Here is a 26,702-nt window from a genome sequence, read left to right as displayed (position 1 = left end):
GAACCAAGATATAGACCACCACCCAGGACCCAGAATTAGCCACTGGGTGATACACATGTTAGACCGATATGAATAGCACTGAAAAGGCTTTGAAAATGGGAGAATATTTAACCACGTCCAACAGAGGACTGGTGAAAATGGGCAGCCTAAACCCAACTGGGCTGATTCCTGGCTAAAACAAAAATGCCAACACTTTCCCTTAGATTTAAGCAATATGTACAGTTTCACAATATTCAGAATGTCCAGGATATAATCCAAATCTACTCAGTATATGAAGAACCAAGAAAATCTCAACTCACGTGGGAAAAGGAAATAAACAGATGTCACCACCAAGGTGACATACACGCTGAAATTATCTGACAAAGACTTGAAAGCAGCTACTATAAAAATGCACCAATAAGAAATTGCAAACACAGTTGAAACAGAGTTAGAAAATTTTGGCAAAGAAAATGGAAGATTGAAAGAAGAACGAGATAGAAATTTTAGGACTGAGAAAACATAGCACCCAAAATAAAAGTTACCGTATGGGCTTAATAGCAATGGAGATGACAGAGGGAAGAGTCAATGAAATTGAAAGTAGATCAGTAGAAATTATCCAGTTCGAACACCGCAGAGGAAACCTGTTTTTGAAAAAATGAATACAGCCTAAAGGACCTATGGGACAATACCAAAAGATCTAATATTTATGTCAAAAGAAGTCCAGAATAAAAGGAAAGAACATAATGTAGAACAAAATATTTAAAATAGAACAATGGATGAAAACTTTCCAAATTTTATGAAATACACAAAGTACAGTGAACCCCAAAAAGGATAAATATAAATAACTTCATGCCCAGACACATTATAATCAAACTGCTGAACACTAAGCACAAAGAAGATATCTTGAAAGCATCCAGAGAAAAAGGATGCATTGCTTATATGAGAACAATGATTTTAATTACTATGTATTTCTCATTAGAAATCATGGAGGCCAAAATATGGGAACACATTTATAGAATACTCCTCCTGGTAACAGCAGAATACACATTATTTTTAAATGCCCACAGATATAGCAAGATAGACCATATTCCAGATCATTATAAAATCTTCAACAAATTTAAAAGAATTTAGTTTATTCTAGAATCCTCCAGAAAAATATCTCTACATACATATGGTTGCACGGGTGAATTGTAACAAACATTTAAAAAAAGAAGTAACATCAGTTCTAAACAATCTTTTCCAGATAATGGAAGAGAAAGAAACACTTACAAATCATTTCATAAAACCAGCATTACTCTCATACTGAAAGCAAAAGACTGAATAAGAGAGATAACCACGGATGCAAAAATCCTCAACAAAATATCAGTACATCAAATCCAGCAATATATAAAAACTATGACACATCGCAACAAATGCAAAGCTGATTTAACAGTTGAAAATCAGTCAATGTATCTACAATATTTTAACTCCCTATGGAAGGAAAAGCGTATGTTCGTATCAATTGATGCAGAGAAGACATTTGACAAAATTCAGTGCCCATGGTGATAAAAACTCTAAGCAACCTAGGAACAGAAGAGAACTTCCTCAGACTGATAAAGGACATCAACAAGAAATTCACAGCTAACACCATACCGAATAGTGAAAGTCTAAATACTGCCCTCCTAAGATAAGGAACAACACAGAAAGTCCATCTTATCACTTCGATTCAAAATTGCACTGGAATTCTTAGGACAATGAGGCAAGAACAAAAACTAAAACACATACAGCCTGGAAAGAGAGAGAGAATATCTCTCTATTGATAGATGACATGACTGTCTGCATAGAAAATCCCAAAGAATCTACAATAAATCTCCTAAGACAAATATACGAGTTTAGCAAGGCTGTAGGATACAAAGTCAACACACTAAGATCAATCATATTTATATTAGTAATAAACGATTAGAAAATGAAATCTCTTAGAAATACCATTTGTAATAGCTCCACCAATATGAAATATTTAGGCATAAATCTAACCAAACATATATAGAATTTGTATACCGAAAATTACAAAATGCTGACAAAATATATCAAAGAAGACCTTGATAAATAGTCATATCATGTTTATGGACTGGAGAACACCATATTTTTAAGATACCAATTCTCTCTAAACTAGATTTAACATAATTTTAGCCAGAATTTTCGCAGGATTTTTGGTAGATACAGACAAGCTAATTCTAAAATTTATATGAAAAACAAAGGAATTAAAATAGTTGATGCAATTTTGAAAACTAAGAATAAAGTTGGAATAATCCCACCACCCTATTTTAAGCCTTACTATAAACTTATAGTACCAAGCAGTGTGATATTGGGCAAAGGGTAGACATAGAGATCAATGGAACAGAATAGAGAATTCATAAATAAAATCATACAAATATGACCAGTTCGTTTTTGACATATGCAAATGTTACTCAATGGAGGAATGATAGTCTTTTCAACAAACGGTACAGAGCAATTGGTCATTCATAGGAAAAAAAAAAAAGAATCTCAACCAAAAGTTTTACCCCTTCTGCAAAAATTAACTCAAAACAATTTCAGACTTAAATATAGAGTCAAAACTATAAAACTTTCAGACAAAAATGAGAAAATTTGTGATGTTTTTTATGGCAAAAGCAAAAAGGGGCAAAACTTCTTAGATATAATAGAAAAAAAAAACAGTAAATCGGACCAAATCAGAAATAAGAGTGTTTGCTCTGTGAAAGACGCTGTTAACACAAGACAAGCCACAGACTGCGAGAAAATATTTGCAAATCATGTTTTCAACAAAGAACTTTTATCCAAAATATGTCAAGAACTTTCAAAACTCAACAGTAGGAAAATACACAATCCCGAGGGTTTTTTTAAAATGAGCAAAAGATTTGAGGGCCTCGTAAAGGAGGATATACAGAAGGCGATCAGCCCGAGAAGACCCCGGACATCGTTAGCCATTACAGAGCTGCCAAGGAGAACGGTGATGAGATTTAGAACACATCTATTAGAATGTCCAAAACAAAACTTACTGACAGTGTGAAGGGCTGGCAAGCACGCAGGGCGGCGGGAGCTCTCAGACATTGCTGGTGGGAATGCAAAACAGCACAACCGCTCTACAAAACAGTGGCACCGTTTATTAGGAAGGTAAACATACCCTTCCCCTATGGTGCCCACGTTCTCACTCCTAGCTCTTGCCTCCAAGAAACAAAAACATGTCCGCGCAAAAAAATGCTACATCAATGGTCACAGCAGCTTTAATTCTGATAGCTAAAAACTGAAAGCCACCCCCATGTCCTGCAATGGGTGAGGAGATCAACAATGTCACGGCCATAGCACGGGGTACTCCTCAGCCAGAAGACAAAAGGAAATCAGTGATGCAGACAGCAACCTGGCTGACCCCAAAGGCGTGATGCTGATTGAAAGAAGCCATCTCAGAAGGTTCCATATTGTATGATTCTATTTATATGACATTGTCCAAAAGACAAAACTGCAGTGCCTGAGAACCGATCGGTGGTTGGGGATTAACGAGATGGGGGAGAGGTAGGACTATAAAGTGGGAGCCTAAAGGAGTTCTGGGGGGTGATGGAAGTGTCCTATCCTATTGTGGTGATGGTTACTGAAAACAGATACTAAAATTTTACTGTATACGTACTGACCTTGCATCCTGCTGACTGTACACCCCCAGAAGTATATTTTACTATGTGTTAATTTTTTTTAAATGTAAAAAATATTGGTAAAATGCCTCTACCCTTAGTACTGAGTCCTGTGTGAAACTTCCCTCAACATCCTAATAAATGTAACGAACAGTAATGAATACCAAATATCCTGAGGTGAACTTACAGAGTTATTTATTCACTAGTTTATTCATTCGTTTACTCATTCACGTGACAAATTCTTACCGAGCACCCACTACTTTCCTGGACACGAGTCACGGGATTTAGCACCGTGTGGTATAAGACCTTAGTTTGAAGCATCTGCCCGCGCAGGCTGAGGGCACAAGGACAGAACACAACCTGTAAAAGCAGTCCTACATGAGCTGAAATAATACGATCCAAGAACTCAGCTATCCTGTGCGCCGACTTAAATAGAGGGCGGATTTTAGAAGATGTAGTGGAATAAATGGGTTGTAATATGTAAGTATTAGTTCTCTAAACCGAGCTTTTAATAAACAGTAAGTGGCAGGGAGTTTGAGATAATATCCCTGCTAAGCACCTGGAGTGCATTATTCTATCTTTTCAGTTAAATCCAGAGCCACTTGATTTTTGAGTCAGCCCAGCTGGGGGTGGAACCACTTACAAAAGCTGAGAAGTCTGATAAGTGCTCCAGGCCTGATAGAAAGCCACTCTGCCTCAACCCAGAGAGGTTGGGGGAAGTAGAGATGGGAAAGGTCATGAAAAATCTCCATCAGGGACTCAGAAAGTATAACCTTGAACCATATAAACTTTAGGCCTATCCCACAGAACTTACTGTATTTAACACTGAAACATATTCCAGCTCAGTATTAGGAACTGACCACCAAAAATTATTATTTGGGTTTTGGGTTTTAAAATAGCTAATTTGTAATTTATAAAAGGTAAGGCTACTTGTATGAACCCCCCCACCCACAAAAAATTCATATGTTGAAGTCCTAACCCCCAGTGTGATGGTATTTAGAGTTGGACATTTGAGAGGTTAATTAGGCTTAGTTGAGGTTATGAAGGCAGGTCCACCATCCCATCTGCCACAATGGGATTAGTGCCCTTATAAGAGAAGACCCCAAAACTTCCTCTCTCTCTCTCCTTCTCTCTCTCTCTCTGTCATTTGAGGACAGGGTGAGAAAGAAGCCAGGAAGTGGGCTCTCACCAGAACTGACTACGTTGACACCTTGATCTCAGATTTCCAGTCCCCAGAACTGTGAGACAGAAATCTGTTTAAATCACTCAGTCTGTGGTATTTTGTTGAGGCAACCTGAGCTGACTAACACACCACCCCAGGTCATGACAAGAGTAAATATCATTATGATTGGTAAAATATACTGAGTGCTTACGACACGACATAACATTTCACTCAATCCTCACAACATCCATATAAATTAAGTTACTCTATCATCCCCATTTCAAAAACAGTGGAATATCTTTCCAAAGTCACCCAGCTAGTAATAGCAGGTGTGGGGTGTAGACTAGACACTAAAAAGAGCTCCAAGGTAGAGCTCGCATTTACCCACTGCAAACTGATGTAAGAACCATCCAAAATCTTTACTATTGACCCTGAATTAAGGTGCAAGTTCTAAATAACTGTCAATACCTGGGTGGGAGTGGTCTCTATGGAGATCATAGAGTTAATCTATTAACTCTTCTATCAACGCGAAAGCCACAGATAACCTTCTATGATTCCCAGATTTCTCCCAGATAATACAGTGTATAACTAAAAGAGGTTAATGGTGGAATACAATGTACTTAAATCTTTCCTCTAGTCAAATAACTAAACCTTGTCAGTGCCCTCCCGCCAAAATCAATGAGGAACACATCTGTATTTAAACACGTTAGACTTCTTGCTCACTGTAGTAAGGGAGACCACACACCATGAGGAACCACGTCCATCTCAGTTAAGAGGATGTCAAAAAGAACTTAAGTCAGGTATCAGGCTGGGGTTAGGTGACTTTGGGGGAAGTTTCAGGGAGTAAAGCTTTGCTCAGGATTGGATACTTTCAGGAAGCAGGAGGAGCTCTGTAATTCTAGAATCCTGTTCTAGATAGGAGAGGAGTACAAAGGCAGGCTAGAGCTGTGATTGGTAAAGAAGCAGTGCTCACTCACAGCAGGCAGGATAAGGGAGTGTTGGGTATTCCTGTGGTTTGCGCAGTGACCTTGTTTTGGTTGTGTGTGGACAAGATTGCAGAGCCGTCTTGTTTTGTGTCTCTCTTCTGCATGGTCACAAAGCGGCCTCGCCTGACGGTACTCTGGGAGCTTCTTGTTCAACAGGACGGCAGCGAGGCCTGGCGGTCAGGTTCAGGCCAGCTCCTAGCAACAGCAATGCCCAGCTGACAATGCCAGGCCAGGTCCGAGCTGGCGGGGCCTGCTTTTCTCTTTCTCAACTTAAACCTTTCCTTCTGCGCCCGTAAAATACAGGCCTGGGACAATGAAGTTTGCAATATATCAATTAGGTCATTGGCATTGAGTTGCCATTCAGATGGAGTGTCTAAGAAACTAATTAGCATATAATTGTAAGGGAATAGTGTTGTCCTTTAACAAAAATGAGATAGATCAGTCCCTGAATCAACACGCTACACATTATACAGCAGTGGGCATCCTTTCAAAAAGAACAAAATCCCTTTTAGCATTCTTCCTCGGCACAGAGACTACAAAATCATTTTTCATGTTGTCCAAATGCACCTAAAAGTTTTCTTAGTGTCCACTGAGTCTTTCCCAGCCAAAAAAGGAAAGAGATCATGGAGGCCAAGCGAACATTGAGATTTTAGTTGAGGGGATTTCCCAGTGGCAAATACAGTGGAAAGAGTGGAATTAGATTCTCTTTGTCTAAGCAGTGGCTAGACCACACTGCACGCATGACCTTGAGCTTGTCGCTTAAATTTCTATAAAACAGACATAATAATTTTACCTGCCATCAAAGGTTAAAGATAATTGAGATAAAAAATAAGAAAACACTCTATATTCTCTAAAAGCATTCTGAATACTGGTCATATTGATACTACATATATAAAATACTGTGCTATTGATTTAAATGCATCACTGATGTATTAGAAATAAGGATAATGAGGGGCACCTAAGTGGCCTAATCAGTTAAGTGTCTGACTCTTGATGTCAGCTCAGGTCATGATATCAGGTTTGTGAGATGGAGGCCCCCTGGGGCTCTGTGCTTGGTGGGGAGTCTGCTGGAGATTCTCTCTCTCTTTTCTCTGCTCCTCCCCTCAACCCCAGCTTGCACACTCTCTCTCTAAAGTAAATAAATAAATCTTTAAAAAAATAAATAAGGAAAATGATGTAAAAAATAAACTGATCATATTAGGGCATCCCTTTAAATCAGGCATAGAATGTTTTGATTTCTAAAAATCCTCTAAAATTCAAGTCAAGTTTATATAAGATGTTTACCTCAGGAAAGTTAAAAAGATTCTCTGAGAGCCATCTCATCTACTATCTAACTGGCTCAAAGCCATTAATGTGAAATAAATGACCCACGGTATCATATTGATTTATTATTTCATCTTGTAAAAAAATATTCCAGTCCTTAGGGCTCTGAGGGCATGTAATTTTCAAAGAAGAATAAATAGTGAGACTAACTCGAAATTAAAGGCACAGAAAATGGCTACATTCTGTGAAAGCGGGTTAAATAAGTAGTTCAATCGATATGCATGTATAAACAGAGAATTGCAAGTAGGAGTCTCTCCCTGGCTTTTAAGGTGTAAAATCTTAAGGAAGAAAAGAAACAGCTCAATGAATAGATGACAGATTTAAAAGAACACGTGATGAGCAAGGGTCGAAACGAAATTCACTGGGCTGTCTTGAGGAAGAAAAAAGAGAACACGTGGAGACAACACACAGTGGAGCCTGGGACAAGAGGCTGCACTGTGAAGGGACCATGCAGACTGAAGTCAAGTCAGGGTGCAAAGATGGCCCAGCCTCCACCCAGCAACCCAGGCCATTGCTAACACCCAGAAGCACCAGAGATATGGTCAGAGCCCATAAACCAGCCCATCTCCCGGTGCCTGCACCAAAGAGCTATACCAGCTATCCTCTCCATTGGAGTTCAACGAGGACTTTCCTTTGGCTGACCAGCCAGCATAAGTGACATGCATCAGAGCCCCAAGACTCTGCTTGGTCTCTATCAACCTGACTTTTGTGGAAAATCCCCTTGTCCTAAGGAATTCACAAGCCCCAGGTCTGTATGGGGATGTGAAGCATGACACCAGGTGAAGTGGTCAGAGTGCTTGTTAACTGACACTGAACAGACCCAACCTAAGATCCCCCTCTCTGGGTAAATATGTATGCAGAGTTAATGAGAAAAAAGGATGCCTGGGTGGCTCAGCGGGTCAACTGTCTGCCTTTGGCTCAGGTCATGATCCCAGGGTCCTGGGATCGAGTCCTGCAACAGGCTCCAAGCTCAGTGGGGAGCCTGCTTCTCTCTCTGCCTGCCACTCCCCTTGCTTATGCTCTCTCTCTCTCTGGCAAATAAATAAATAAAATCTTAAAAAAAAAAAAAAGTTAATGAAAAAAAAAAACCAGAATTCCCATTCTCTTCCACATATCCTTGAGGATTCCAAACTTCCAAGATGTCCATTAGACCAAAGAGATTACCACACAATACACACATTTATAATCCTTACTGAGCCTCTTTGTTAAAAAAGTCAAGTGTTATTTGGAGTAGTCTTTCAATCAGCATTTGTCAAGAATGAATTTTTGTGGACGGATACACATTTCGTGGACTGTCCCATGCTTACTCTGCCATTCCTCACTGCACATCATCAACACAGTTTAGAGACTTGCCCCTGCTGCAGAGTGAGCACTAAGTAGTCTATGCCAAGAATGGAACTCTCTTCACCCATACAAGCATCTGGAAGCCCTCCCAAGCCAACAGCTCATGCCACTTCCCAGGAAACAGCCATCAGCTCAGGAACAGGTGTGTGACTCGAGTCAGGACAAAGAGCCATCAGGGGCAAGTCTGCAGGGAGGGTCACAGGTAGAAATGCTTTCTCGCTCTTCTGCCAAAATTTTTGAGAAAACAGAGCTTCATTTGTTACTGGCAGAACATTCATGACTGTCAGGGATCCAGCTTTGGCATGGAGCCTATGCTGTGAACTTTGTCATTTGTGAATTTTGTCATTTCAGACAAAATGAAAAAAATCTGGATCCTTAATTGCACCCTAGGCTGCTGGATCAACCTATCCCGAAGCCAGCCCTGCTTCTGCTAAGTCCTCCGATACATTTCCTCAACATTCAAGCCAGTTAAGTTTCTGTTACTTGTGACCAAAAACAACCGAATTGATACATACGGTCTATGAGCTAGTTTAAGGAAATACTTTATTTGTGGCTCTAGAGGCCAAGATATTTCCTAAACATAGAGTCAGTTTTCACCTGAAAATGTACCCTGTTCTGGCATTCTCCTAGGTAATGGCTTCTCCCTAAGATTAGAAACCAAAAAGAAATAGAAGGCTTCAGGAGGGGATCAGAGTTAAAACACCCCTTCTTGGCCCTGTAGCAAAGGGACCGTGTGAATAAAAGCATTTTCTGGAAACAGAAGTGAAATGCAACTGGGAAGCTGGGAAATGAGGCATCTGGCTAAGTTGTTCTTTCTGGAGCAACGATCAGGTCAGCCATAGCAGGAAAACCCTAATACTGTAAATACTGGCTGTAATTTTCTGCCTAGAACTTCTGTATTTTATACCTGTGTTTACTGTTAGTACTTTAAAAAGTCCTTTTTGAAAGCTCTAGTCCATCTCTGCTCTTCTACAAGAAAATCAAAGTCCCTTTAAGGGATTGAATGTATCCCTAATGGTAACAGGAATTAAAGTGAGAAGACTCTAAGAGAAAAGTTAGACAACTGGATGCTGACTATGCCCCTTTGGAGATTCTCTTCCAGAGCTTGACCCAAGAGGTCCTAGGTTTTATTTTACTGATGAGCAGCACGTCCCTTCGTGCCTTTGTGGTGACCTGGTGGTTATGTTGGATTATAAATGGACCAGACTCAGCATCTAGATCATCGGAGCAGTCACACTGGTGACAGGTGCATAGTCCCTGTGTGGTGTTGTCTCACTTCAGGAATACCCAGGGTAACAAGAGTTGCTGTCCAGGGTGCTCATAAAATCCTCCAGTACCATGAACACCCAGTCTGCCGGGTGAACTCGTTTCCTTCCATGAGGCACCCATGAGGCTCATGCAGCTTGAAAGCGGGAGATTCTCTGAATCGGTACCAGCACACCACTTTATAGACATTACGACCCTGCCCATCCATTTTAGAGGACCTTGCAGATTCTCATTTCAACAGAAAATCAATATATGGAAAGTAATTCACGTATCAGCACAATCAGCAGTGCACAAAGCAGAGACTAGTAAAGTAAGCATTTTTTTTTTTTTTTTTTTTTTTACTATTTGGAGTAAAAAATAAGGTATGGCGATTTTTTTTCTCTCGATTGCTCAGCAAAAGAAAATGCCATTTTAGGATGTCTGCCTTTACTGGCTGGTTGTAGATCCATTTGACTTTAATTGCCTTTTTTGGAGCAATTTTAATCTATTACATGAACGCACCTGGCTTACTTACTAAAAAAGCTGTAGTACCTTTTCATCAGGAAAACGACAAAGTTCCTGAAAGAAACCAACCGAAGAAACAAAATACCATGCAAATTACAATGTAATTAATGTTTTTTAACTTGGTTGGCTTTTCTGCATGTCTCCAAGCAACTGCACACATTATCAGTTGCGCCTTCTGTAATTTTAGTTCAGAGTGACAAAACTATTTCTATATTCTAAATCAACTTTAAAAATTAGCTTACTGTCTCACTTTTGCAATTTATTTCAATCCCAAATATATCTTTTATTTGGGCTCTTTAAAAAATTATGCCATGCTTTGAAATATTCAATCTTTGCTCTCAAGTTTTAGTCTGTGGCTATATTTTTGTTGTTTTGAAGTTAGAAATCACTCAAGAGAGACACAGCGGCATTCTCCCTTCGAATGGCTCAGCTATGTACTGTATTTGAACGTTATCAATATTGTATAATGTTTTCGAGTTCTTTTGAAAATAGAAAGTCCAAAACATCAAAAGGAAATCTCTTAGATATGCACCACACACCACTCCTTTGGTTAAAAATCGAAAGCTAATCTTTGGAGCAGGAATTTGTAGAGACACCAAATCTCTGCTTTTGGTTATTACTATTTTCATTATTGCTCAGTAATTGGTTTGTAGGGCAGTAAAATATAGGACACCATGAGACCCATTTTCAGCACAGCAAGCAGTTGCAGAGTTTTACCATGCAACTTGCAATAGCCTCACTGTGCAATGAGAAATACATTTCCCCCATTACGCTGAAGTCACTGCCAGCCGGACTGCACTCAGAATACAGTAAACCTGAGACCAATAGGCTACACCACCTCTAGTTGGACAGGTAAAGCACAGAGGGCATGGAAGATTTGACAGAAATCAGTCAATTTGCACAAGGGATACCACCTAAGCGAAATCATTTAAGTCCTAGTGTGGGTCTAGGAATGACTCTTCTCCATGGTCAAATTAATTATATAATTGTCAGATACTGTTTGCAAGTGTAGGCAGTGCTGTTTGCATAAGGTGCAAATGACTGTGATTCAGATACCTGATATTTCTGAGTTACCAACGTTGCTAAAATGGTCTGTGAAGAGTGGATGAGTAGTTTACTTCCCTGATACTTCTAAGGCCATTGTATGACAACTAATAAATACAGCCAACAGAGTCATTGGTTCCATCTCATTCCTTGAGGAATACAGACTTGAGGTATGCATTCACACATCCATTTATTTTTCCCACAAACATATAGTGGGATGGAATGAACAAGGCAGTGTTCTAGGAACTGAGGATAATCAGAAGAAGAGGCAGACACTGAGCCCTGAGCACATTCTCCGACAGCTGTCCACAGGAGGTATGACATGAGCCAGGTACCTGTCCGTTCCGTTTCTACAGCAATCACAGCATGACCTTCAGAGCCAGACAGACCTGGAGCACAATCTGGGCTCAACTCGCAAATACTTACCACTTGTGTGCTTTTGGGCAAGTCAATTAATTTCTCTGAGACTTGGTTCTCTTATATGTAAAAAAAGGGAATGGTAATATCTTCCTTATGGAGATTTTTAGGATTCAGATAATCTGGGAAAATACCAAGGCAAGTGCTCAAATAAACAGTTCTTATTCAAATGATGACAATGACAACAAGGATGATGATGATGGTAGTGATGACAAGTCTTAAATGGGGAAGGGAGATAATTATTAGACCTTTAAACAGCTAGAGTTGACCACTATCCTCTATGTGTAACTTGAAGGATATCAGAAAAATCCTTGCACTTACCACCAATGGAAATACACACCATCTTAAAGCCTGCCCTTTAGGGATTCATGCCTTTGAATTAGGACTTGTACCTGTTAAAATACAAAGGGAAGAAAAAACATGAGGAGATATTTTCAGTCATTAACATCTTAGGATGAATTATTTCATTATATCCTAAATGGAGGACCTACTTGAAAAGGTTTTCATTTGTAGATAAGAGGAAGATAGGTCCAGAGTACAGGGCATTGTTATCATGCATATATGGGATCTGCACAGTCAAGAGTATGAAGACCTATCCCATATGGTCAAGAAAGACAAAGGGAAGGGGCGCCTGGGTGGCTCAGTCAGTTAAGTGTCTGCCTTTGGCTCAGGTCATGATCTCAGGGTCCTGAGATCGAGCGCCACATTGGGCGCCCTGCTCAACAGGGTGCCTGCTTCTGCCTTTCCCTCTGCCTGCTGCTCCTCCTGCTTGTGCTCTGTGTGTGTATATGTGTCAAATAAATAAATAAAATCTTTCAAAAGAAAGAAAATAAAGAGAAAGGGACAAGGAGAAATGGCAGCAGGTGGGAAGATGGGAAATTTTTAAATAATAGCTAACATGTGACTATTCTTATGACTGTTCTAAAGACTTTGCACATGTCTCATGTGGTGCTCACAATAATCTCGTTAGGTACAACTATTCATACTCCCAGTTTACAGCTGAGGAATTTGAAGCAAATCAATGTTGAGTAACTTCCCCAAGATGTACAGGTAATGTGAGCGGAAAAAGCTAGGATCCATACATCCTGACTTCAGAGTCTCCTCTTAATGACTGTCCCCAAAAAGCTCTTTCAGCTCTTCAGTCACATGACTGGTTTGAACTTTATGACATTTAGCCAATGTCTTGGTTAGAGTTCTCCCAAGAAACAGAACGAATAGTGTATATATAGGTATATTTAAAAGGATTTATTATAAAGTATTGGCTCACATGATTATGGGGGCTGAGAAGCCCCAAGATCTGCCATCTGCCAGCTGGAGGACCAGGAAAGTCGGTGGTGTAGGTCCAGCGCAAACCCGAAGCCTCAGAACCTAGGGAGCCAATGGTGCAAAGTGTCAGTCCAAATCCAAAGGCCCAAGAGCCAGGAGCACCAATGTCTGAGAACAGGAGAAGATGGTTGTCCCAGCTTAAGCAGAGAGCAAATCTGCCCTTCCACTCTGCCCTTGAGTTCTACTCAGGCACTCACTAGATGGGCTACTGCCCGCCAGCACTGCCGAGGGCCATCTTCTTCGCTTAGGCAAATGCTAATCTACTACTGAAACACCCTCAGACACTCATCTTCTCTACGCAAATGTTAATGTATTATTGAAACACCCTCATAGACCCATCTAGAAGTAATGTTTTACCGGTTATCTGGGCATCCCTGAGCCCAGTTAAGTTGACACATAAATTAAACCATCTCAGCCAAGATTCTCAAAGCTCTTGGTATGTTTAAGTCCACTCTCTGAATCAATGGGAAGGCCCATTTTTATATCAAGAATTTCTGAGCATACAACACAAGGGGGGAAAGTAGAAATAAGACCAAAGGATTCTTGTGCCCCAATGCTTTTATGGAGAATGTTTGAAGAGAGTACAATATGGGCCGACCTACAGGCAAGGCATTTTGGAAGCTCTTTATAAGGAAGGGACAATTGCTTCCCTTTGAGCACAGCTGTTAGAGTGTAGTAAAGAGTTTTTTTTTTTTTTTTTTTGAGACAAGGCCAGACATTGATACTTAACAAAACAGGGCTCCTATATCCATCTCTTTGGTAATAGATGGAGTAGGGACACTACAACCCTTACTTTCTGGCATTAAGTGCAGCTGTGGTTGTATTTGACATTGGCAGCCCAAACCTTGCAGAAATTTCTATGATGCAGGAGTTTGGGAACATGGGCAGGGGGTGGAGGGACAGGGAGCATGTGAAATTTCTCAGCTGAAAACAGGGGCAGCTGAGGAACATCTTGTGGTGTGGGGATTGAATCTCTTGTTCCCACTTTATGGTAGTTCTCAGCGGGCTGGCCTGAATTAAGAGTAAAATGAATTCCTCACCCTGGAGACCAAGATGTCCTTTATAGTTTCCGGCATTAGCTTGGGACAACTTCTAAGTCTTATTACCAATGTTCTTCTTTGCCTTCTAAGCTCAGCTGGCAGAGACAGGATGTTAGCTCCCCTACTGAGGAGGATTATGGAATGAAAGACAGGGATCAAAATGTGGGAGAGGCCTTTTTCCTCCCCACAGACCAATGTTATCTTTTAATTTTCATCAGTGTTATGACTGGAGGAGGGTATAAAATCAAGAAAAAGAATAGAGGAAGCTGGCACTTCTAAAATGACTTCCAGACCCATTAAAACATCAAAGCCAAAATATTCCCCTAGGAATGATAACAGTTTAAAGGAAGACATTTCAAGAAATGTTTTTCTTCATATTCACAAAACCTAAGCTCCCCATCTCCATAGTATTCTGTTTTTATATGTTTTAGCAGCTTATAATGACTTCAAAGAAAAAGTAAAATTATGAGCATATATTGTTTTCACATTGCATTTTAGATTATATATATTTATTATGAGTCTATACATTTAGATTTTATATATAATAGATTATATATGTTATATATTATATTACATATATATAATATATGTAATCTAAAACACAATCCTTAATCATTCACTATCACTCTAGTCTTATCCAGTGGGGACAGAATAAAAGTTGAAGTTGCCATGCATATTAAAATAGATCAAGAACATTTCTACAGGACTATTCTTTATGGAAATATTTTTTATTGTTATAAAAATGTTTCTAACCACTGGAACTCAAAAAGGTGCACAGATACAGAAAAAGCTATAAAAGGTTTTGAGGACCTACAGTTAAGAAGAAATCCACCTCTAGAAAAACATACACCTCTTTTTAAGTGTATAGCTCTGCATGAATCCCTTTCAAATAGAAAGAGCACAATGATACAGTAAAAATCAAGCCTGATTTTAATCAACTTTTTAATGCATAGTAAGGTTAATAGGATAAGCAGTTTTAAGCTCTGGTAGACTTATGAATACTTCCCCGATGTTTTTACATTAGAAAGCCTAGTCATCGGACATCTCGACTTCGTGGGGAGAGTTTGCTCTTCAAAGTTTGCTGCAGCTTTCACAGGAATGGGGGTGTAAATATCTCTTGTCTGCCAGTATCTCCTAGCAAGAGTGGGAGGGTTTCATCCTCTCCAAGGATCCATTTGTGCCCCCTGCAGCAGGCAGTGGGAGCTGCCAAAATAGATTCCTTCTTCTAAGGGCTAATTGAGACTAGAAATCATGACGCAAGCCAAGGGGTCAGGAGTATAATTAGCGTTACTGTCCCCGGATAGACACATACAGGTCAGACCATGTGTACTGATTGGTCATGCAAGAAATATGGTCACCATATGTTCAGATTTCTATGTTTTCCTAATTCTATTTCCTCCCCACCTTTCTTTAGCAGTTTATGGTTCCTTTTCATTGACAAATTGCCAATTCTTAATTTATAAAACAGACTAAATGTAAAGTCACCATAGTGAGGAAACCAAAATAAAGAAAAAAAAGCCAAAAGAAATAATTGATCAAAATATTTCCCATCACAGTGATATGACCTGTCTTCAACCTTTGAGTACCTAGAACATTCAAGGGGAGCAAACACTACTCAGAGGTGGCCGGACTACAATAATCTATGTTTTACATCTGTGTGGCTGAGGTGGGGCATGAGGGAGGGATACTTGTTCAATTTACAAACAAGTCAGCTTCCTAAAACAAGTGCAAAGGAACTGATAGGTTATTGAGCATTTTTAGAGAGCACATTTTCTTACTCTGGCTTTATCAAAACAAAAAGAAAACATCTTGAATTAGAAAACCCCAGGAAACTCCCCAATCTGTCCTAGTATCAAAATGTCTAAATAGGATCTTATGAAAGTAGTAAGCAAGTACCTTTCATTTGATGTTCCTTCAACTCCGTAGATACTTAGAGCTCTCTCCCAGACGGTCCTGTTAAATCTGCCATCAGCTAGAGGCCCAGGCCCTAAGGCCAAGTCACTGCCCTAATTGAAGATAACAAGATTCTCTGTTCAAGATTAAGTACTTGCTTATTCTGACTTGCTAAAACTTCATTTATTTGTCCAAACCCCAACTCCCCTAATTGAAGATAGATTTGATCTTACAATAAAAGCAGTTAAATGCTTCCCTTATCATAAGGAATTTTCTCCTTTCCTGTAGTTTACCAATGATAATACCCTACCCAAGAATATTTGCTTAAAAGGAGATGACCAGAATGAGGAAACGGAATATAATTTGCAGACTTGGTTATCTTCCCAAAGAGCTTGGTGCTTGGGATGTGTCCCAAATAAGGGTCATAAGCACTGGAAAGGAATGCTTCCCTCTCCCAGGCTCAATTCCTACCACTAGTCCCCATGACTGGCTGATGGTGTTTTGATTGGTATCAGTCCATCTCTGAGAGTCTACTGGTCTCTGAAGTACTAGTAATGCCAAGGTCTTTGAGCTGCAAAAATAAAGATCAGACCTGACTTCAGTATCTTCACTAAGGCTGGGATACCTTAAAGAAAAGAAGCCTACTGGTGAAGAGCCAGTTGGTCAATAACACACTTTGGCTTCACAGAACAATTTCATTCAAAGGTTAATGAACTATGTTCAATCAACCTTTTATAATCTCTTCCCTCCTTGCTTCACCCTTTCTTCCTTTTACCCTCAAAGCTACTCACCACTCCCCTAACATGCCAAGAAAATTCATATCTCTATCTTTTCCTCAAATTGTTCTTTCTGTCTAGAGTTCCTTATGACTAACTATATCTGAGAAGTAAGCAAAAGAGAGCTTTTTCCAATGGGGGCCAGTCCAGATGGCTAGAAGGAAAGTGGTACCATTAAGTGAATTGAGATGCAGACACAGTGAGGAACAGATCTGGGAGGGAAGGGGATAGTGGAGATAATAAACTTGGGGACTTGTTGTGTCTTTAAAGTATCTATAAAACATTCCAGAAGAGAGCTATGTAGGAAATAATTCAGGCAGAGGTTGGACCTCATGATAAATACACGAGAATCATTAAAGTAGTGATGAAGAGATTTCCAAAGGAATGATAGCAGAGGGAGAAAATAAATAAGATGAATGAGGACAGCACCTTGGTAAATGTATGAAAATAGGGCACCAAAAAAATGTAAACAGTATAATAAAATTCCCCCAAAATGAAGAACACAGGGAAATAGGAGAACCAGAAGACTTCTTGGTCACCGAAACCAAGGAAGGATCAATAATGTCAAGTAATATCAAGATGTGAAGCAACAAAAGAAAGGGGGAAAAAAATCATTAGATATGGTCATTAAAAGATTAAATAAACCTTGAGTGGAAGGCAGCCCAGTTAACCCTGGAATGGGACTGCCTGGGTTTGCATCCCAGCTGAAACTCTGTGACCTTGGGCAGATTATTTATTCTTGCCTCCATGTCCACATTTATAAGATGGAGATCGTGATAGCACCTACTTTGGAGAGTTAACAAGAGGATCACGTGAGTGACCAGGTTTAAAGTGCTGAAACCACTGCCTGACATGAGCTCTACAAGGATGTTTGCTGCTTTTATTGATTATTAGAAGATTTCAAGGAGTCAGAAAGCAATACATAGATGGCCAAGAATATTAATCTTTGAAGAAGTGTGGCAATAAATTGAAAGGGAGAAACAGGGCACTATCTTCAGTAGGAAAAGGGAACAGGCACCTTTCTTTTGACTTTCCCCTACAACGGTACTAAAGGTTAAAGAAAAGAATATCAAATTCATGGATAGTTACAACATCAATACTAGTAACATGGAAACTGAAGTTCTTGTCAAATATTGGAAAACACCACCAAAGTCCTCATGGGCATTCCTATCTGACATTTTTAAAACATGGAGGTCAACACTTATTGGTCTGATTTGCTTAAGGTGTATTTTTATTTCCACCAACTCTGTGATTATTTACCTTGGTTAATCAAGTAACTATCAAGTATAATCCTTTCTCATTGCCTCTAATATGGTTTCAAGAAGTAATTGTTGCATTATAATAGATTTGTAAATAAAGCAATTCACTCTTTCCAGAGAAACATTACAGAATAACTAATCTAAACAGCACATGTTATTACGTTAAGTAAGAATAAATTATGCTTCCCCAAATAATTTTACCTTAACTCTGGCCATCAATCATCTCATAATTAGTAAACAAAATGATTCTTCTCTTTAATTATGTAAATCCTTACATCTGTGAGTGAGAAGGAGGAAATAAAATCAAGATTTATTATAAGGAATGTAAGGTACTTTTTTAAAATTAAAAATGACTATCGTTTTTAGTTTTCCCAGCATTTGGTGTCTTTCTGCTAATACAGTATTCCGTTGTATTCTTATTCCTTACCCTTACAAAGCTTCCATTCACATCAAAAGTATGTTCAAGACCCTGACCTTGACCATGAAAATTCTCTTTGTCTTTATGATTACATCTGGCAGAACTTAGCTGGCCACCTGCTATCAATTATTTTATTTAGTATCATACAATATTTTGGCCTGTTCCATAGAGCCTTTCAAGTAGTTTGGTTGGGATTTTTTTGTCTTGTTTCTTTTTGTTTTTTTTTTTTTTTCATTTTGAAGTATGAGAAACTAAGATAACAGGGAAAGACTTTTAATTTTTAAGCCCATGAATGACTCACATTTGGAAAGGAAAACAAAGAGGATTTTCACAAGCAAGTTACCAGTTGACCATATTGTGACCAGCAGAGGCCCGGGAGGCATGGACGGCCCTGTAAGTCACAGTTTGCCAATGTATCTATGCCGTGCTCCACCAATCATTCTACCAAAGAGTCTTAGTCTCACAGTGGGCTCCCTTTTTAAAGGACATTTTTCAGTTTCCAAGAATTTGCAAGGGCACAAGTTTACCTTGGGAAGCAAAACTATTAACATGATTGATGAAATATCAGCAGAGTGTGAAGCCCTGGGAAACTGTCCATCAGTGCAGTCAGAGTGGGGAAAGGACATCAACAGTAAGGAACAGAACGGAACATCCACCTGACCAGAAAGGTATTAAGGGTGAGGAAACTCTCCCGGTAGCAAAACTACATGCAAGAAAAATCCCAGCAGCCAATTCTGCCCAGGGGGAGCAGACCCGGGTGCCTGGGAGGATCCCATTCACTGGCTCAAGCACACACCTGCCTTTAGATGGGCCGCTCTCAGTCCATGCTCTTCTCATTTTATCTGAATCTAGAGTTGATTTATAACTTGATGTCTTACATCTTTTATAACTCTAGTAAATCTGTAAACTACAACAGAAATTTCTCATATGGCAACCTAATTACTGGACTCAAAAAAAAAAAAAAAAAAAGGGAAAAAGGAAACTTAAAAACGCGTGTCCTCCCTAGAAAGAAATTCCTGTCCTTCCGTGGTTTATTATGTGTGGTTACAGATTCTTTTCCAAAGGTGTTTGTGCTTCAGGTTTTCTCTCCCCCAGAATTATGCTGCATGTAACACCAAGCCCTGTGCAGCCCCAAAGAAAAGCTGCGCACAGTGTCCCTGGTGAGGGGGAACCGCAGCTGCTGCCTGCAGAGCCTGGTCTGGGGAACAGAGCTGATTGTGGCTGCGTGTACTGGCCACACACCTGAAAGGGCCGTCCACCTTCCTAGACACTGCTGCGGCTCACTGCAGGTCTCTCATTCTATTGATAAATTGACTTTAAAATGACAGCTGATTAAGCCATTTCCAGGAAATTAAAAAAAAAAGAGCATTGGTTTAGATTAGATTGAACATCATAGAAAAAAACCCGCTGCCCTGCATCACTGCCAATCTTGCCAATGGACTTGCTTTGCTGCATGTGGAGGGTGGGGGGTGGCCAGCCCGACAGCCGCTCACCGAGTCGTCTGGATCGCTGATGAGGCTGTACAGTCCCCGCCCCCCCCCCCACGCTCCTCAAGCCTGCGACCGCTCACTGCACACCTAGACCCGCAAGGACATTGAAGGACACTTCATAAACTCTATTCTATCCCGCATCACATACCAGGGTTGATCCACGCTGCTCCTTTTGGGTTACTGCTTATTCCAATTTTCTATTCAGCCTTTCATTCTATGACCCAGCTGATGAGTCAGGAGAAATCACACAAATAAATCCTTTAACACTTGAATGTATGTGGCTGAATTCAGTGAAGAATACTGGCAAGTGCTTAATATGTTTCCTATAGTCAGCTGCCACATAATGGCCATCATTTTTAAAAGGTAAGAGGGAGCGGGAACTGTGGATTGAAATTCTGTTCCTTCATGCAGAACAGACACTAATAACTTACCAGAAAAGTATTCGATTCTCGCACAGGTAACTCAAATTTCTTTAAATAAATAAGCGTGTCAACCTTGTTACCTTTTTATCTTAACAGTGGTACCAGGAAATAACCTCTCTAATCAAGGAACACCAGTCATTTGAGCTATGCCAATGAAATCTAGATTTCTGACTAAATTTCTTATTAAGCCTCCTTACCAGACTACAGCAAATCATACGTGTTTTATATTACTGACTCATTAAGAAAACACTTTACATGTCCATTATGGTGGCATGCTATATTTATCAGTAAATGTGGGGTCAAACTGCCTCACAGCCAATGGGTGTGTGTGTGTGTGTGTATGTGTGTGTGTGTGTATATATGTATGTATGGCATCATTACACAAGAAAAATAACAGAAGACAAGGAATGTTATTTCATATCATTCTAATCTTGGCTCTTTCTCAATTAGATGTTAGCCTAGTCAAGGCCACTTTCATATTCTGAAAATGGGGGGATTAGACTAGATGCTTGCTTAGACCTCTCATAGCTCTAAAATGTCAATGAGCTTAGGTTAAAAAAGGATAAATATCTAAAGTCACGGGAATAAAAAGCAGAGCGTGAAAAATACAATCAATATGGTAACAGTGATGTCATGGGACAGATGGTAGCTACACCTGTGGTGAGCATAATGTATGAACTTGTCAAATCACTATGCAGTACACCTGAAACTAACATCACATTATGTGTCAACTATACTCAAATAAAAAAATAATAATTTTAAAAAACATAAACATCTAGACCAGGTAACTTAGGCTAAGTGTTGACTAACTAGAGATATTAAGGAGGTTCAGAGTAGAAGTCAGTCACGGCAGCTGGCCAGGGGAAGACATCCAGAAGGAATGCAAAGCAGACAGGCTTGAAGGATGGAAGCTGGATGGGGCGAATCGCGACTTGCACCTGCCCGCTGAGGTGAGGTGGTGCAGAGCTACGTTCAGGGCTGGAACCAGGCTCCGTGTGCTGAGGGGACCAATGAGCCCGGCTGAAGGGAGAGAATTATAGAAGCTGAGACGAAGCATTATGAAGAAGCTGTTTTCTTTACATCGTGCTAACTGCTTAAGTTACTGGTACATAATTTTTAACTGAACATAAATAAAAAGCCAAATTCTATTTCACAATAGAGCATATAACCTTCACTTTCTTTTGAAACACTCACACTGGATTCTTCCTATTTTTTAAAATATTTACTTATTTTATTTGAGAGAGAGCGCACAGGGGGAGGGGCAGAGGGAGAGAATCCTCAAGCAGACTCCCTGCTGAGTGGGGAGCCTGTCACAGAGCCCTACTTGAGGCTTGACCCGGGGCTTCATCCCAGGACCCTGAGATCGTGACCTGAGCTGAAATCAAGAGTTGGACACTTAACCAACTGAGCCACCCAGAGGCCCCGGATTCTTCCTATTAAATAAAGGACAAAAATACATCATTCAGGGAAAATAGTGATTTTGAAATTAGATAAAGGATCTAAGGAAATAGGCATGCATGTATTCTCTTTTCAAGCCCAAATAATCCCCCAAGAAACTAAGAGTATGAATATCAGATTCAATTCAAGGATTCTGCACTGGTAGGAAATTTCGTCCAAGGTTTCTGGGTCTCTAACCACATAAGGTCAGCTCCCTGTGTCCAAGCTCCTCTCCAGAATTGAAGATTGAAGACTTCCATGCTACTTGTTCAACCCTAGCTGGCCTTTCAGTTAAGAAGCAAGCCTTGACATTTGTAAGAGCTCTAGTCCCACCCTCAGTCTGGCTGCCCTGTGGATATTATCCACTTTGTCCCAAGTGAACCCCTGGAGATCTGTTTGCCCTCAAGCCTAATGTGTCGGAGCCCTACTGTGTGTGCACCATTCACATGATAGGGCTTCTTCTCTTATTTCTAGTTGCTACTCAAGTTCCCCTGCTGACTCTTAAATATTACCCTGAACTCCAGTCTGCTTGTCTGGGGCTATACTTACCTAATTTGTGGCAATCCCCTATTTCAAGAGCAATCATATAAAAAACTAGAAGTTTTCAATTAAAACAGTGTCCATTGCTTCCAGTGATAGCCCCATCAGTGTTTATTTGGGCACTCCCAGGAAGTAAACCTCAGCAGGGCTCAACAGTGGTTTCAGGTGCCCATTAACAGGACAGAAAGTTCTTTAATTGTCCCTTAGCTCCCAGCAGATTACAGATCTATTTCCACTGTTACTCATAGTCTGTCTCCTAAATTTGACTGTATCAACGGCTCTTTTAAGGTAGTGGGAACTAAATGTCATTTAAGGATGGTTCTGGATCCCAGTGTGGCTCTCTTAGGAACTCTAGAAAGGAATTTATAACACTCTGTACCTTACTGCATTTTTTTTTTTTACTACTGCATAAAAATTACCATAAACTTAGCAACTGAAAACAGCATCTGTGTATCTCACAGTTTTGTAGGTCAGAAGTCCAGGTAGACTTAGTTCTTTCATAGAGCCAAAATCAAGATGCTGACTGGACTGACTTTTATCCAAAGACTCAGAGGAGAATTCACTTTCAAAACCATTCTGGTTGTTGGCAGAACTCTCCCTTCTCTGGAGCTCTCGGTCTGAGATCTCTTTCCTTGCTGGCTGCCAACCAGAGTCCACCTCATATCCCAGAAAGAACCCACATTCCTTGATTCATGGCCCTTTCCATCTTCAAGCCAGCAATGGCACATCAAATCCCACTCATGCTTCAAATCTCTCTGACTTCTGTCGCCAAACAAAGAAAATTCTCTGTTTTTAAAGGCTCATGTGATTACATTTAGGTCCACCTAGATAGCCTCTTTTTGCTCAGGTCAACTATGCCTATGTTATGGGTTCAGTTGTGTCCCCCCTAAAAAGGTATGTTCAAGTCCTATCCCCCAGTACCCCACAATGTGACCTTATTTGGAAATAGTGTCTTTAAAGAGGTAATCAAGGTAAAGTGAGGTCATTAGAGTATATCCCAATCTAATATAACTGGTGTTCTTATAAAAAGGGAAAATTTAGACCTCTAGACTGGCACAGGAGAAAAAGGATGTGAGGATACACGGAGAGAATGTCATGTAAAGACAGAGGCAGACTGCAGTCCAAGGCTCACCAAGGATTGCCCTCCCCTACCAGAAACTAGGAAGCGACAAAGAAGGATTCTACCCAGAGTCTCAGAGGGAGCATGGCCCTGCCCACACCTTGACTCAGACCTCTAGATTCCAGAACTGTGAGTTTCTATTGTTTTAAGCCATCTTGTTTGTGGGGCTTTGTGATGGCAATCTTAGCAAACTACCATGTAACAACATAATCCAAGGGGTGCCTGGGTGGCACAGCGGTTAAAGCGTCTGCCTTCGGCTCAGGGTGTGATCCCGGCGTTATGGGATCGAGCCCCACATCAGGCTCCTCCGCTATGAGCCTGCTTCTTCCTCTCCCACTCCCCCTGCTTGTGTTCCCTCTCTCGCTGGCTGTCTCTATCTCTGTCGAATAAATAAATAAAATCTTTAAAAAAAAAAAAAACCAACATAATCCAAAGAAGTGATAACTCATCACATTCACAGTTTCCAGGGATTAGGTGTGTGATGTTGAAGAACTTCCCAAGAAGCTCCCTATCATACTTACTCTATAGCTCTTTCTAAGAACGTGCAGATCCTGTGTTCTGAGTTCCCCCGGCCTCCCCTTCTCAGACCACATTCCTTTTTGCTCCCAAGGCGGAACACAGATCCACTGATTTTCTTCAACTCTTTATTGAGATGTAACTGAAACACAAAAAAACCATACATTTTTAATGTATACACTTGATGAGTTGGGACATATGCAAATACCTGTGAAATCATCATTACAATCAAGGTAATAGATACATCCACCACCGCCAAAAGTTTCCTATGTCCCTTTGTTTTCTTTTGTGTGTGTTGTAGAAACATTTAACATGAGCTCTACCTTCTTAACAAACTTCCAAGGGCACAATGCAGTATTGTTAACTCCAGACAATATGCTATATGGCAGATCTCTGGAACATACTCATCTTGCAAAACCGAAATTTTATATCCATTAAATTCTTCCTTGGCTCAGACTATTTTTTTAACTTCCTTAAACAGACTTTCTTTTAGTAGACTGAATTGGGACTATTACTTCCTCCGAGCAAAGCCCAAGAGAAGACACAGAAAAGGCCCCTAAATTCTTTTTCAGGGGTTCCATTACCAGAGTTGGAAAGACAGCTATGTAATTCAAATACCAGGAGCACTAGGTAGTTCCAAAGTGCTCAAAGTAGCTTTGGGAACAAAACCCTAAGGAGGACTCTGGATTGCACGGAGGAACACGTGTGCAGCTGGCGCGTTAGGGAGCTTCTCCTCTGTAAATGGTCTACCAGATGTACAGCTGCTGCAAAGGCTCAACACAATGTCTTCATCAAAGCAATTTGTTCTTACTGACCTTACTTGTTTAGAACAAAAACCGAAGGTCTGAGCATTGTCTTCCAAGTTCCCAGCCCTCTCAGTACCTCTCCTCTCCGTCTCAAAGGAGTGATTTCCCCGCAGCCACTTAAGCCCCCCGAGTGAATAACACAGACTTTCATCTGAGAAAGCTAGGATTTCCGAGCTTCCTCTTGACCTCCAGCTACTCTGTCCTGTCATTTCCTATCTAAACACAGATCGCGCCTCTTTCTACACCTTTTCGATCACTTAACAGCACCGCTCTCCCTTCCTTCCCCAGGAGAGTCTCTGCCGAACGTTTTCCCCCTATGTAGATGGTGCATCATACTTCCCGATAGTGCATCCACACTATCCATTCATAAGCATGAATTACTGTAGGCTCCGGGCCCAGAGATCAGCCTTGACCCAACAGCCTTCGTCGATAGGCGAGAGGGGAGAGAGCCAGCAGCCTCTGTGGGGTATCAGGCCGGAGAAGCCTGCCAGACAGGGCCATTCTGAACCGGTAGGTGAGCACAGAATCTGAGCGGATCATTCCCGGGACTCAGAATGTAAAACGTACTGCAGGCAGGAGCAGAAACTGAAGGAGTCACCCGGGGCAGAGGTGATAAGCCTCAATCATGACACAGAGGAAGGCACATGACTGAGTAGAAGCCACCGGAAAAGAGAAATAAATAAATAAATAAAGGTAGTGTGAGAGTGGAAGGGAGGGAAAAGCAGAGACAAAGAAAAGCAGAAACAGCAGAATGGGTGGGTTCCACCTCTGAGGGCAGAGTCCACAGGGTCTTTGCCCCAGAGCGATGACTGCAGCAATCCCAATGAGCAGTGCGACTGTGTGGTAGGAGGGCAGAGCCAGTGTCCTTGGGTGCCTTAAGATCATTCCCCATCATCTAAGGTTATGGAACATTTTACTTCATTTTTTAAATGTTATTTTCTTCCATGTTTTATACCCTCAAATGGACTTCGGCTCTATTATATAGTTTCAACTCAAATTATTACATTTCAGATAAAGAATATATACATGCCACCATGACTTGTCCTCTTAAGGGAAATACTACTTGTTTTCTAAGGCAGACTTTGATTTTAAGTGTAAAAGCCAAGTTATCTATGAGCAAGCTCAAAGTGTTTCACCAAAACTCTACAGTATATGAAAGGAAAAAGTATCTTCCTAATGATCTCTAGCTATTTAAGAAATGTATGTGACCCAACGTTATGGTGTCACTTCTTTTAAACATTTTTTATCAAGAATATAACACACTAATAGAAAATTGTTCCCCAGGAAATACCGCAAAGTGAACACCTACATAACCACTACTAAAGTCAAGAAATGGAACATACTTCTCATGCTCTCCCTCAGTAACTTCCTTCTTCCTCCCAAAAGGTAACTGCTCTCTGTAATTCTACTTCTGGTCCGCACTTACCTTTAGTTCCAGTTCTGTCCCCTTGGTCCCATGTAGCTGTCAAAAGTGTTGCTGTATTTCTCAGACTCTTTGCTACCTCTTTCAGAATCAGCAGGTATTCCCTGGAGAAAAACTGACCCCAATACTGGGCTTACCCGTCTAGATTTCCTTTTTCATCCAGATCTTGACTCAGATTCTTCACCACCTTGTTAGCTCACAATGCTTCCAAGCAGATATTTTTAGTTTATTTTTCCACTTTTCATAGTTATTCTTTATGTTATAGTTGGACTGAATTACTTTATCAGCCATACCAGAAGTGGAAATCCCGGGCAGATGAAACCCGCAGTTATTCTTTTTAACCTCTTTCCACTCAGCTACAAAGAGCATGAGAATATATTCATGGCTCAGCATATAGACATAGAGTAGTGACTTGACCCCGGTATTTATCTTCTTTCATATTAGGCTACAGTCTTCTTCTAGGCATAGTGTATAACACTCCAATGGCATTTTAACTTTTGACTTACCTTCTCAACACTAACTGATTATTTAACTGCTTCGTTGGGGGTTCTA

The 26,702-nt window shown here is 40.4% G+C and overlaps 1 protein-coding gene and 1 long non-coding RNA gene across 4 annotated transcripts in view; both read right to left on the bottom strand.

The window, feature by feature from the left end:
* The window catches only part of LOC123801137 (uncharacterized), a 41,337-nt gene extending 21,979 nt beyond the window's left edge, over positions 1–19,358 (bottom strand). The window contains exons 1-5 of one of the 3 annotated variants that reach the window (XM_087865071.1): positions 18,180–19,358; positions 15,947–16,056; positions 14,051–14,174; positions 12,952–13,052; positions 12,006–12,076 (exon numbers count right to left, since the gene is read on the bottom strand). In XM_087865071.1, the coding sequence (XP_087721197.1) occupies positions 12,064–12,076; positions 12,952–13,052; positions 14,051–14,174; positions 15,947–16,056; positions 18,180–18,194 (363 nt within the window). In that variant the 5' untranslated portion in view covers positions 18,195–19,358 and the 3' untranslated portion in view covers positions 12,006–12,063. The remainder of the gene's footprint in view (positions 1–12,005; positions 12,077–12,951; positions 13,053–14,050; positions 14,175–15,946; positions 16,057–18,179) is intronic. The other 2 variants (XM_087865072.1, XR_006782124.2) reach the window with 2 other exon arrangements.
* A 1,278-nt stretch (positions 19,359–20,636) lies between these two features.
* On the bottom strand, positions 20,637–26,412 carry LOC148109344 (uncharacterized). The gene is made up of 3 exons (XR_015725923.1): positions 26,154–26,412; positions 23,927–24,063; positions 20,637–21,328 (listed from the first exon to the last, which is right to left on the bottom strand). It is a non-coding gene; the product is annotated as an uncharacterized LOC148109344 (long non-coding RNA).
* Between the last annotated feature and the right edge of the window lie 290 nt (positions 26,413–26,702).

This window comes from Ursus americanus, chromosome 10 (assembly GCF_024610735.1).
Source record: "Ursus americanus isolate L20-20 chromosome 10, mUrsAme1.1.p, whole genome shotgun sequence".
NCBI classification, from domain to species: domain Eukaryota; kingdom Metazoa; phylum Chordata; class Mammalia; order Carnivora; family Ursidae; genus Ursus; species Ursus americanus.
The sequence above is the reverse complement of the archived record's forward strand: the minus strand, read 5'-3'. Positions and strand labels throughout refer to the sequence as shown.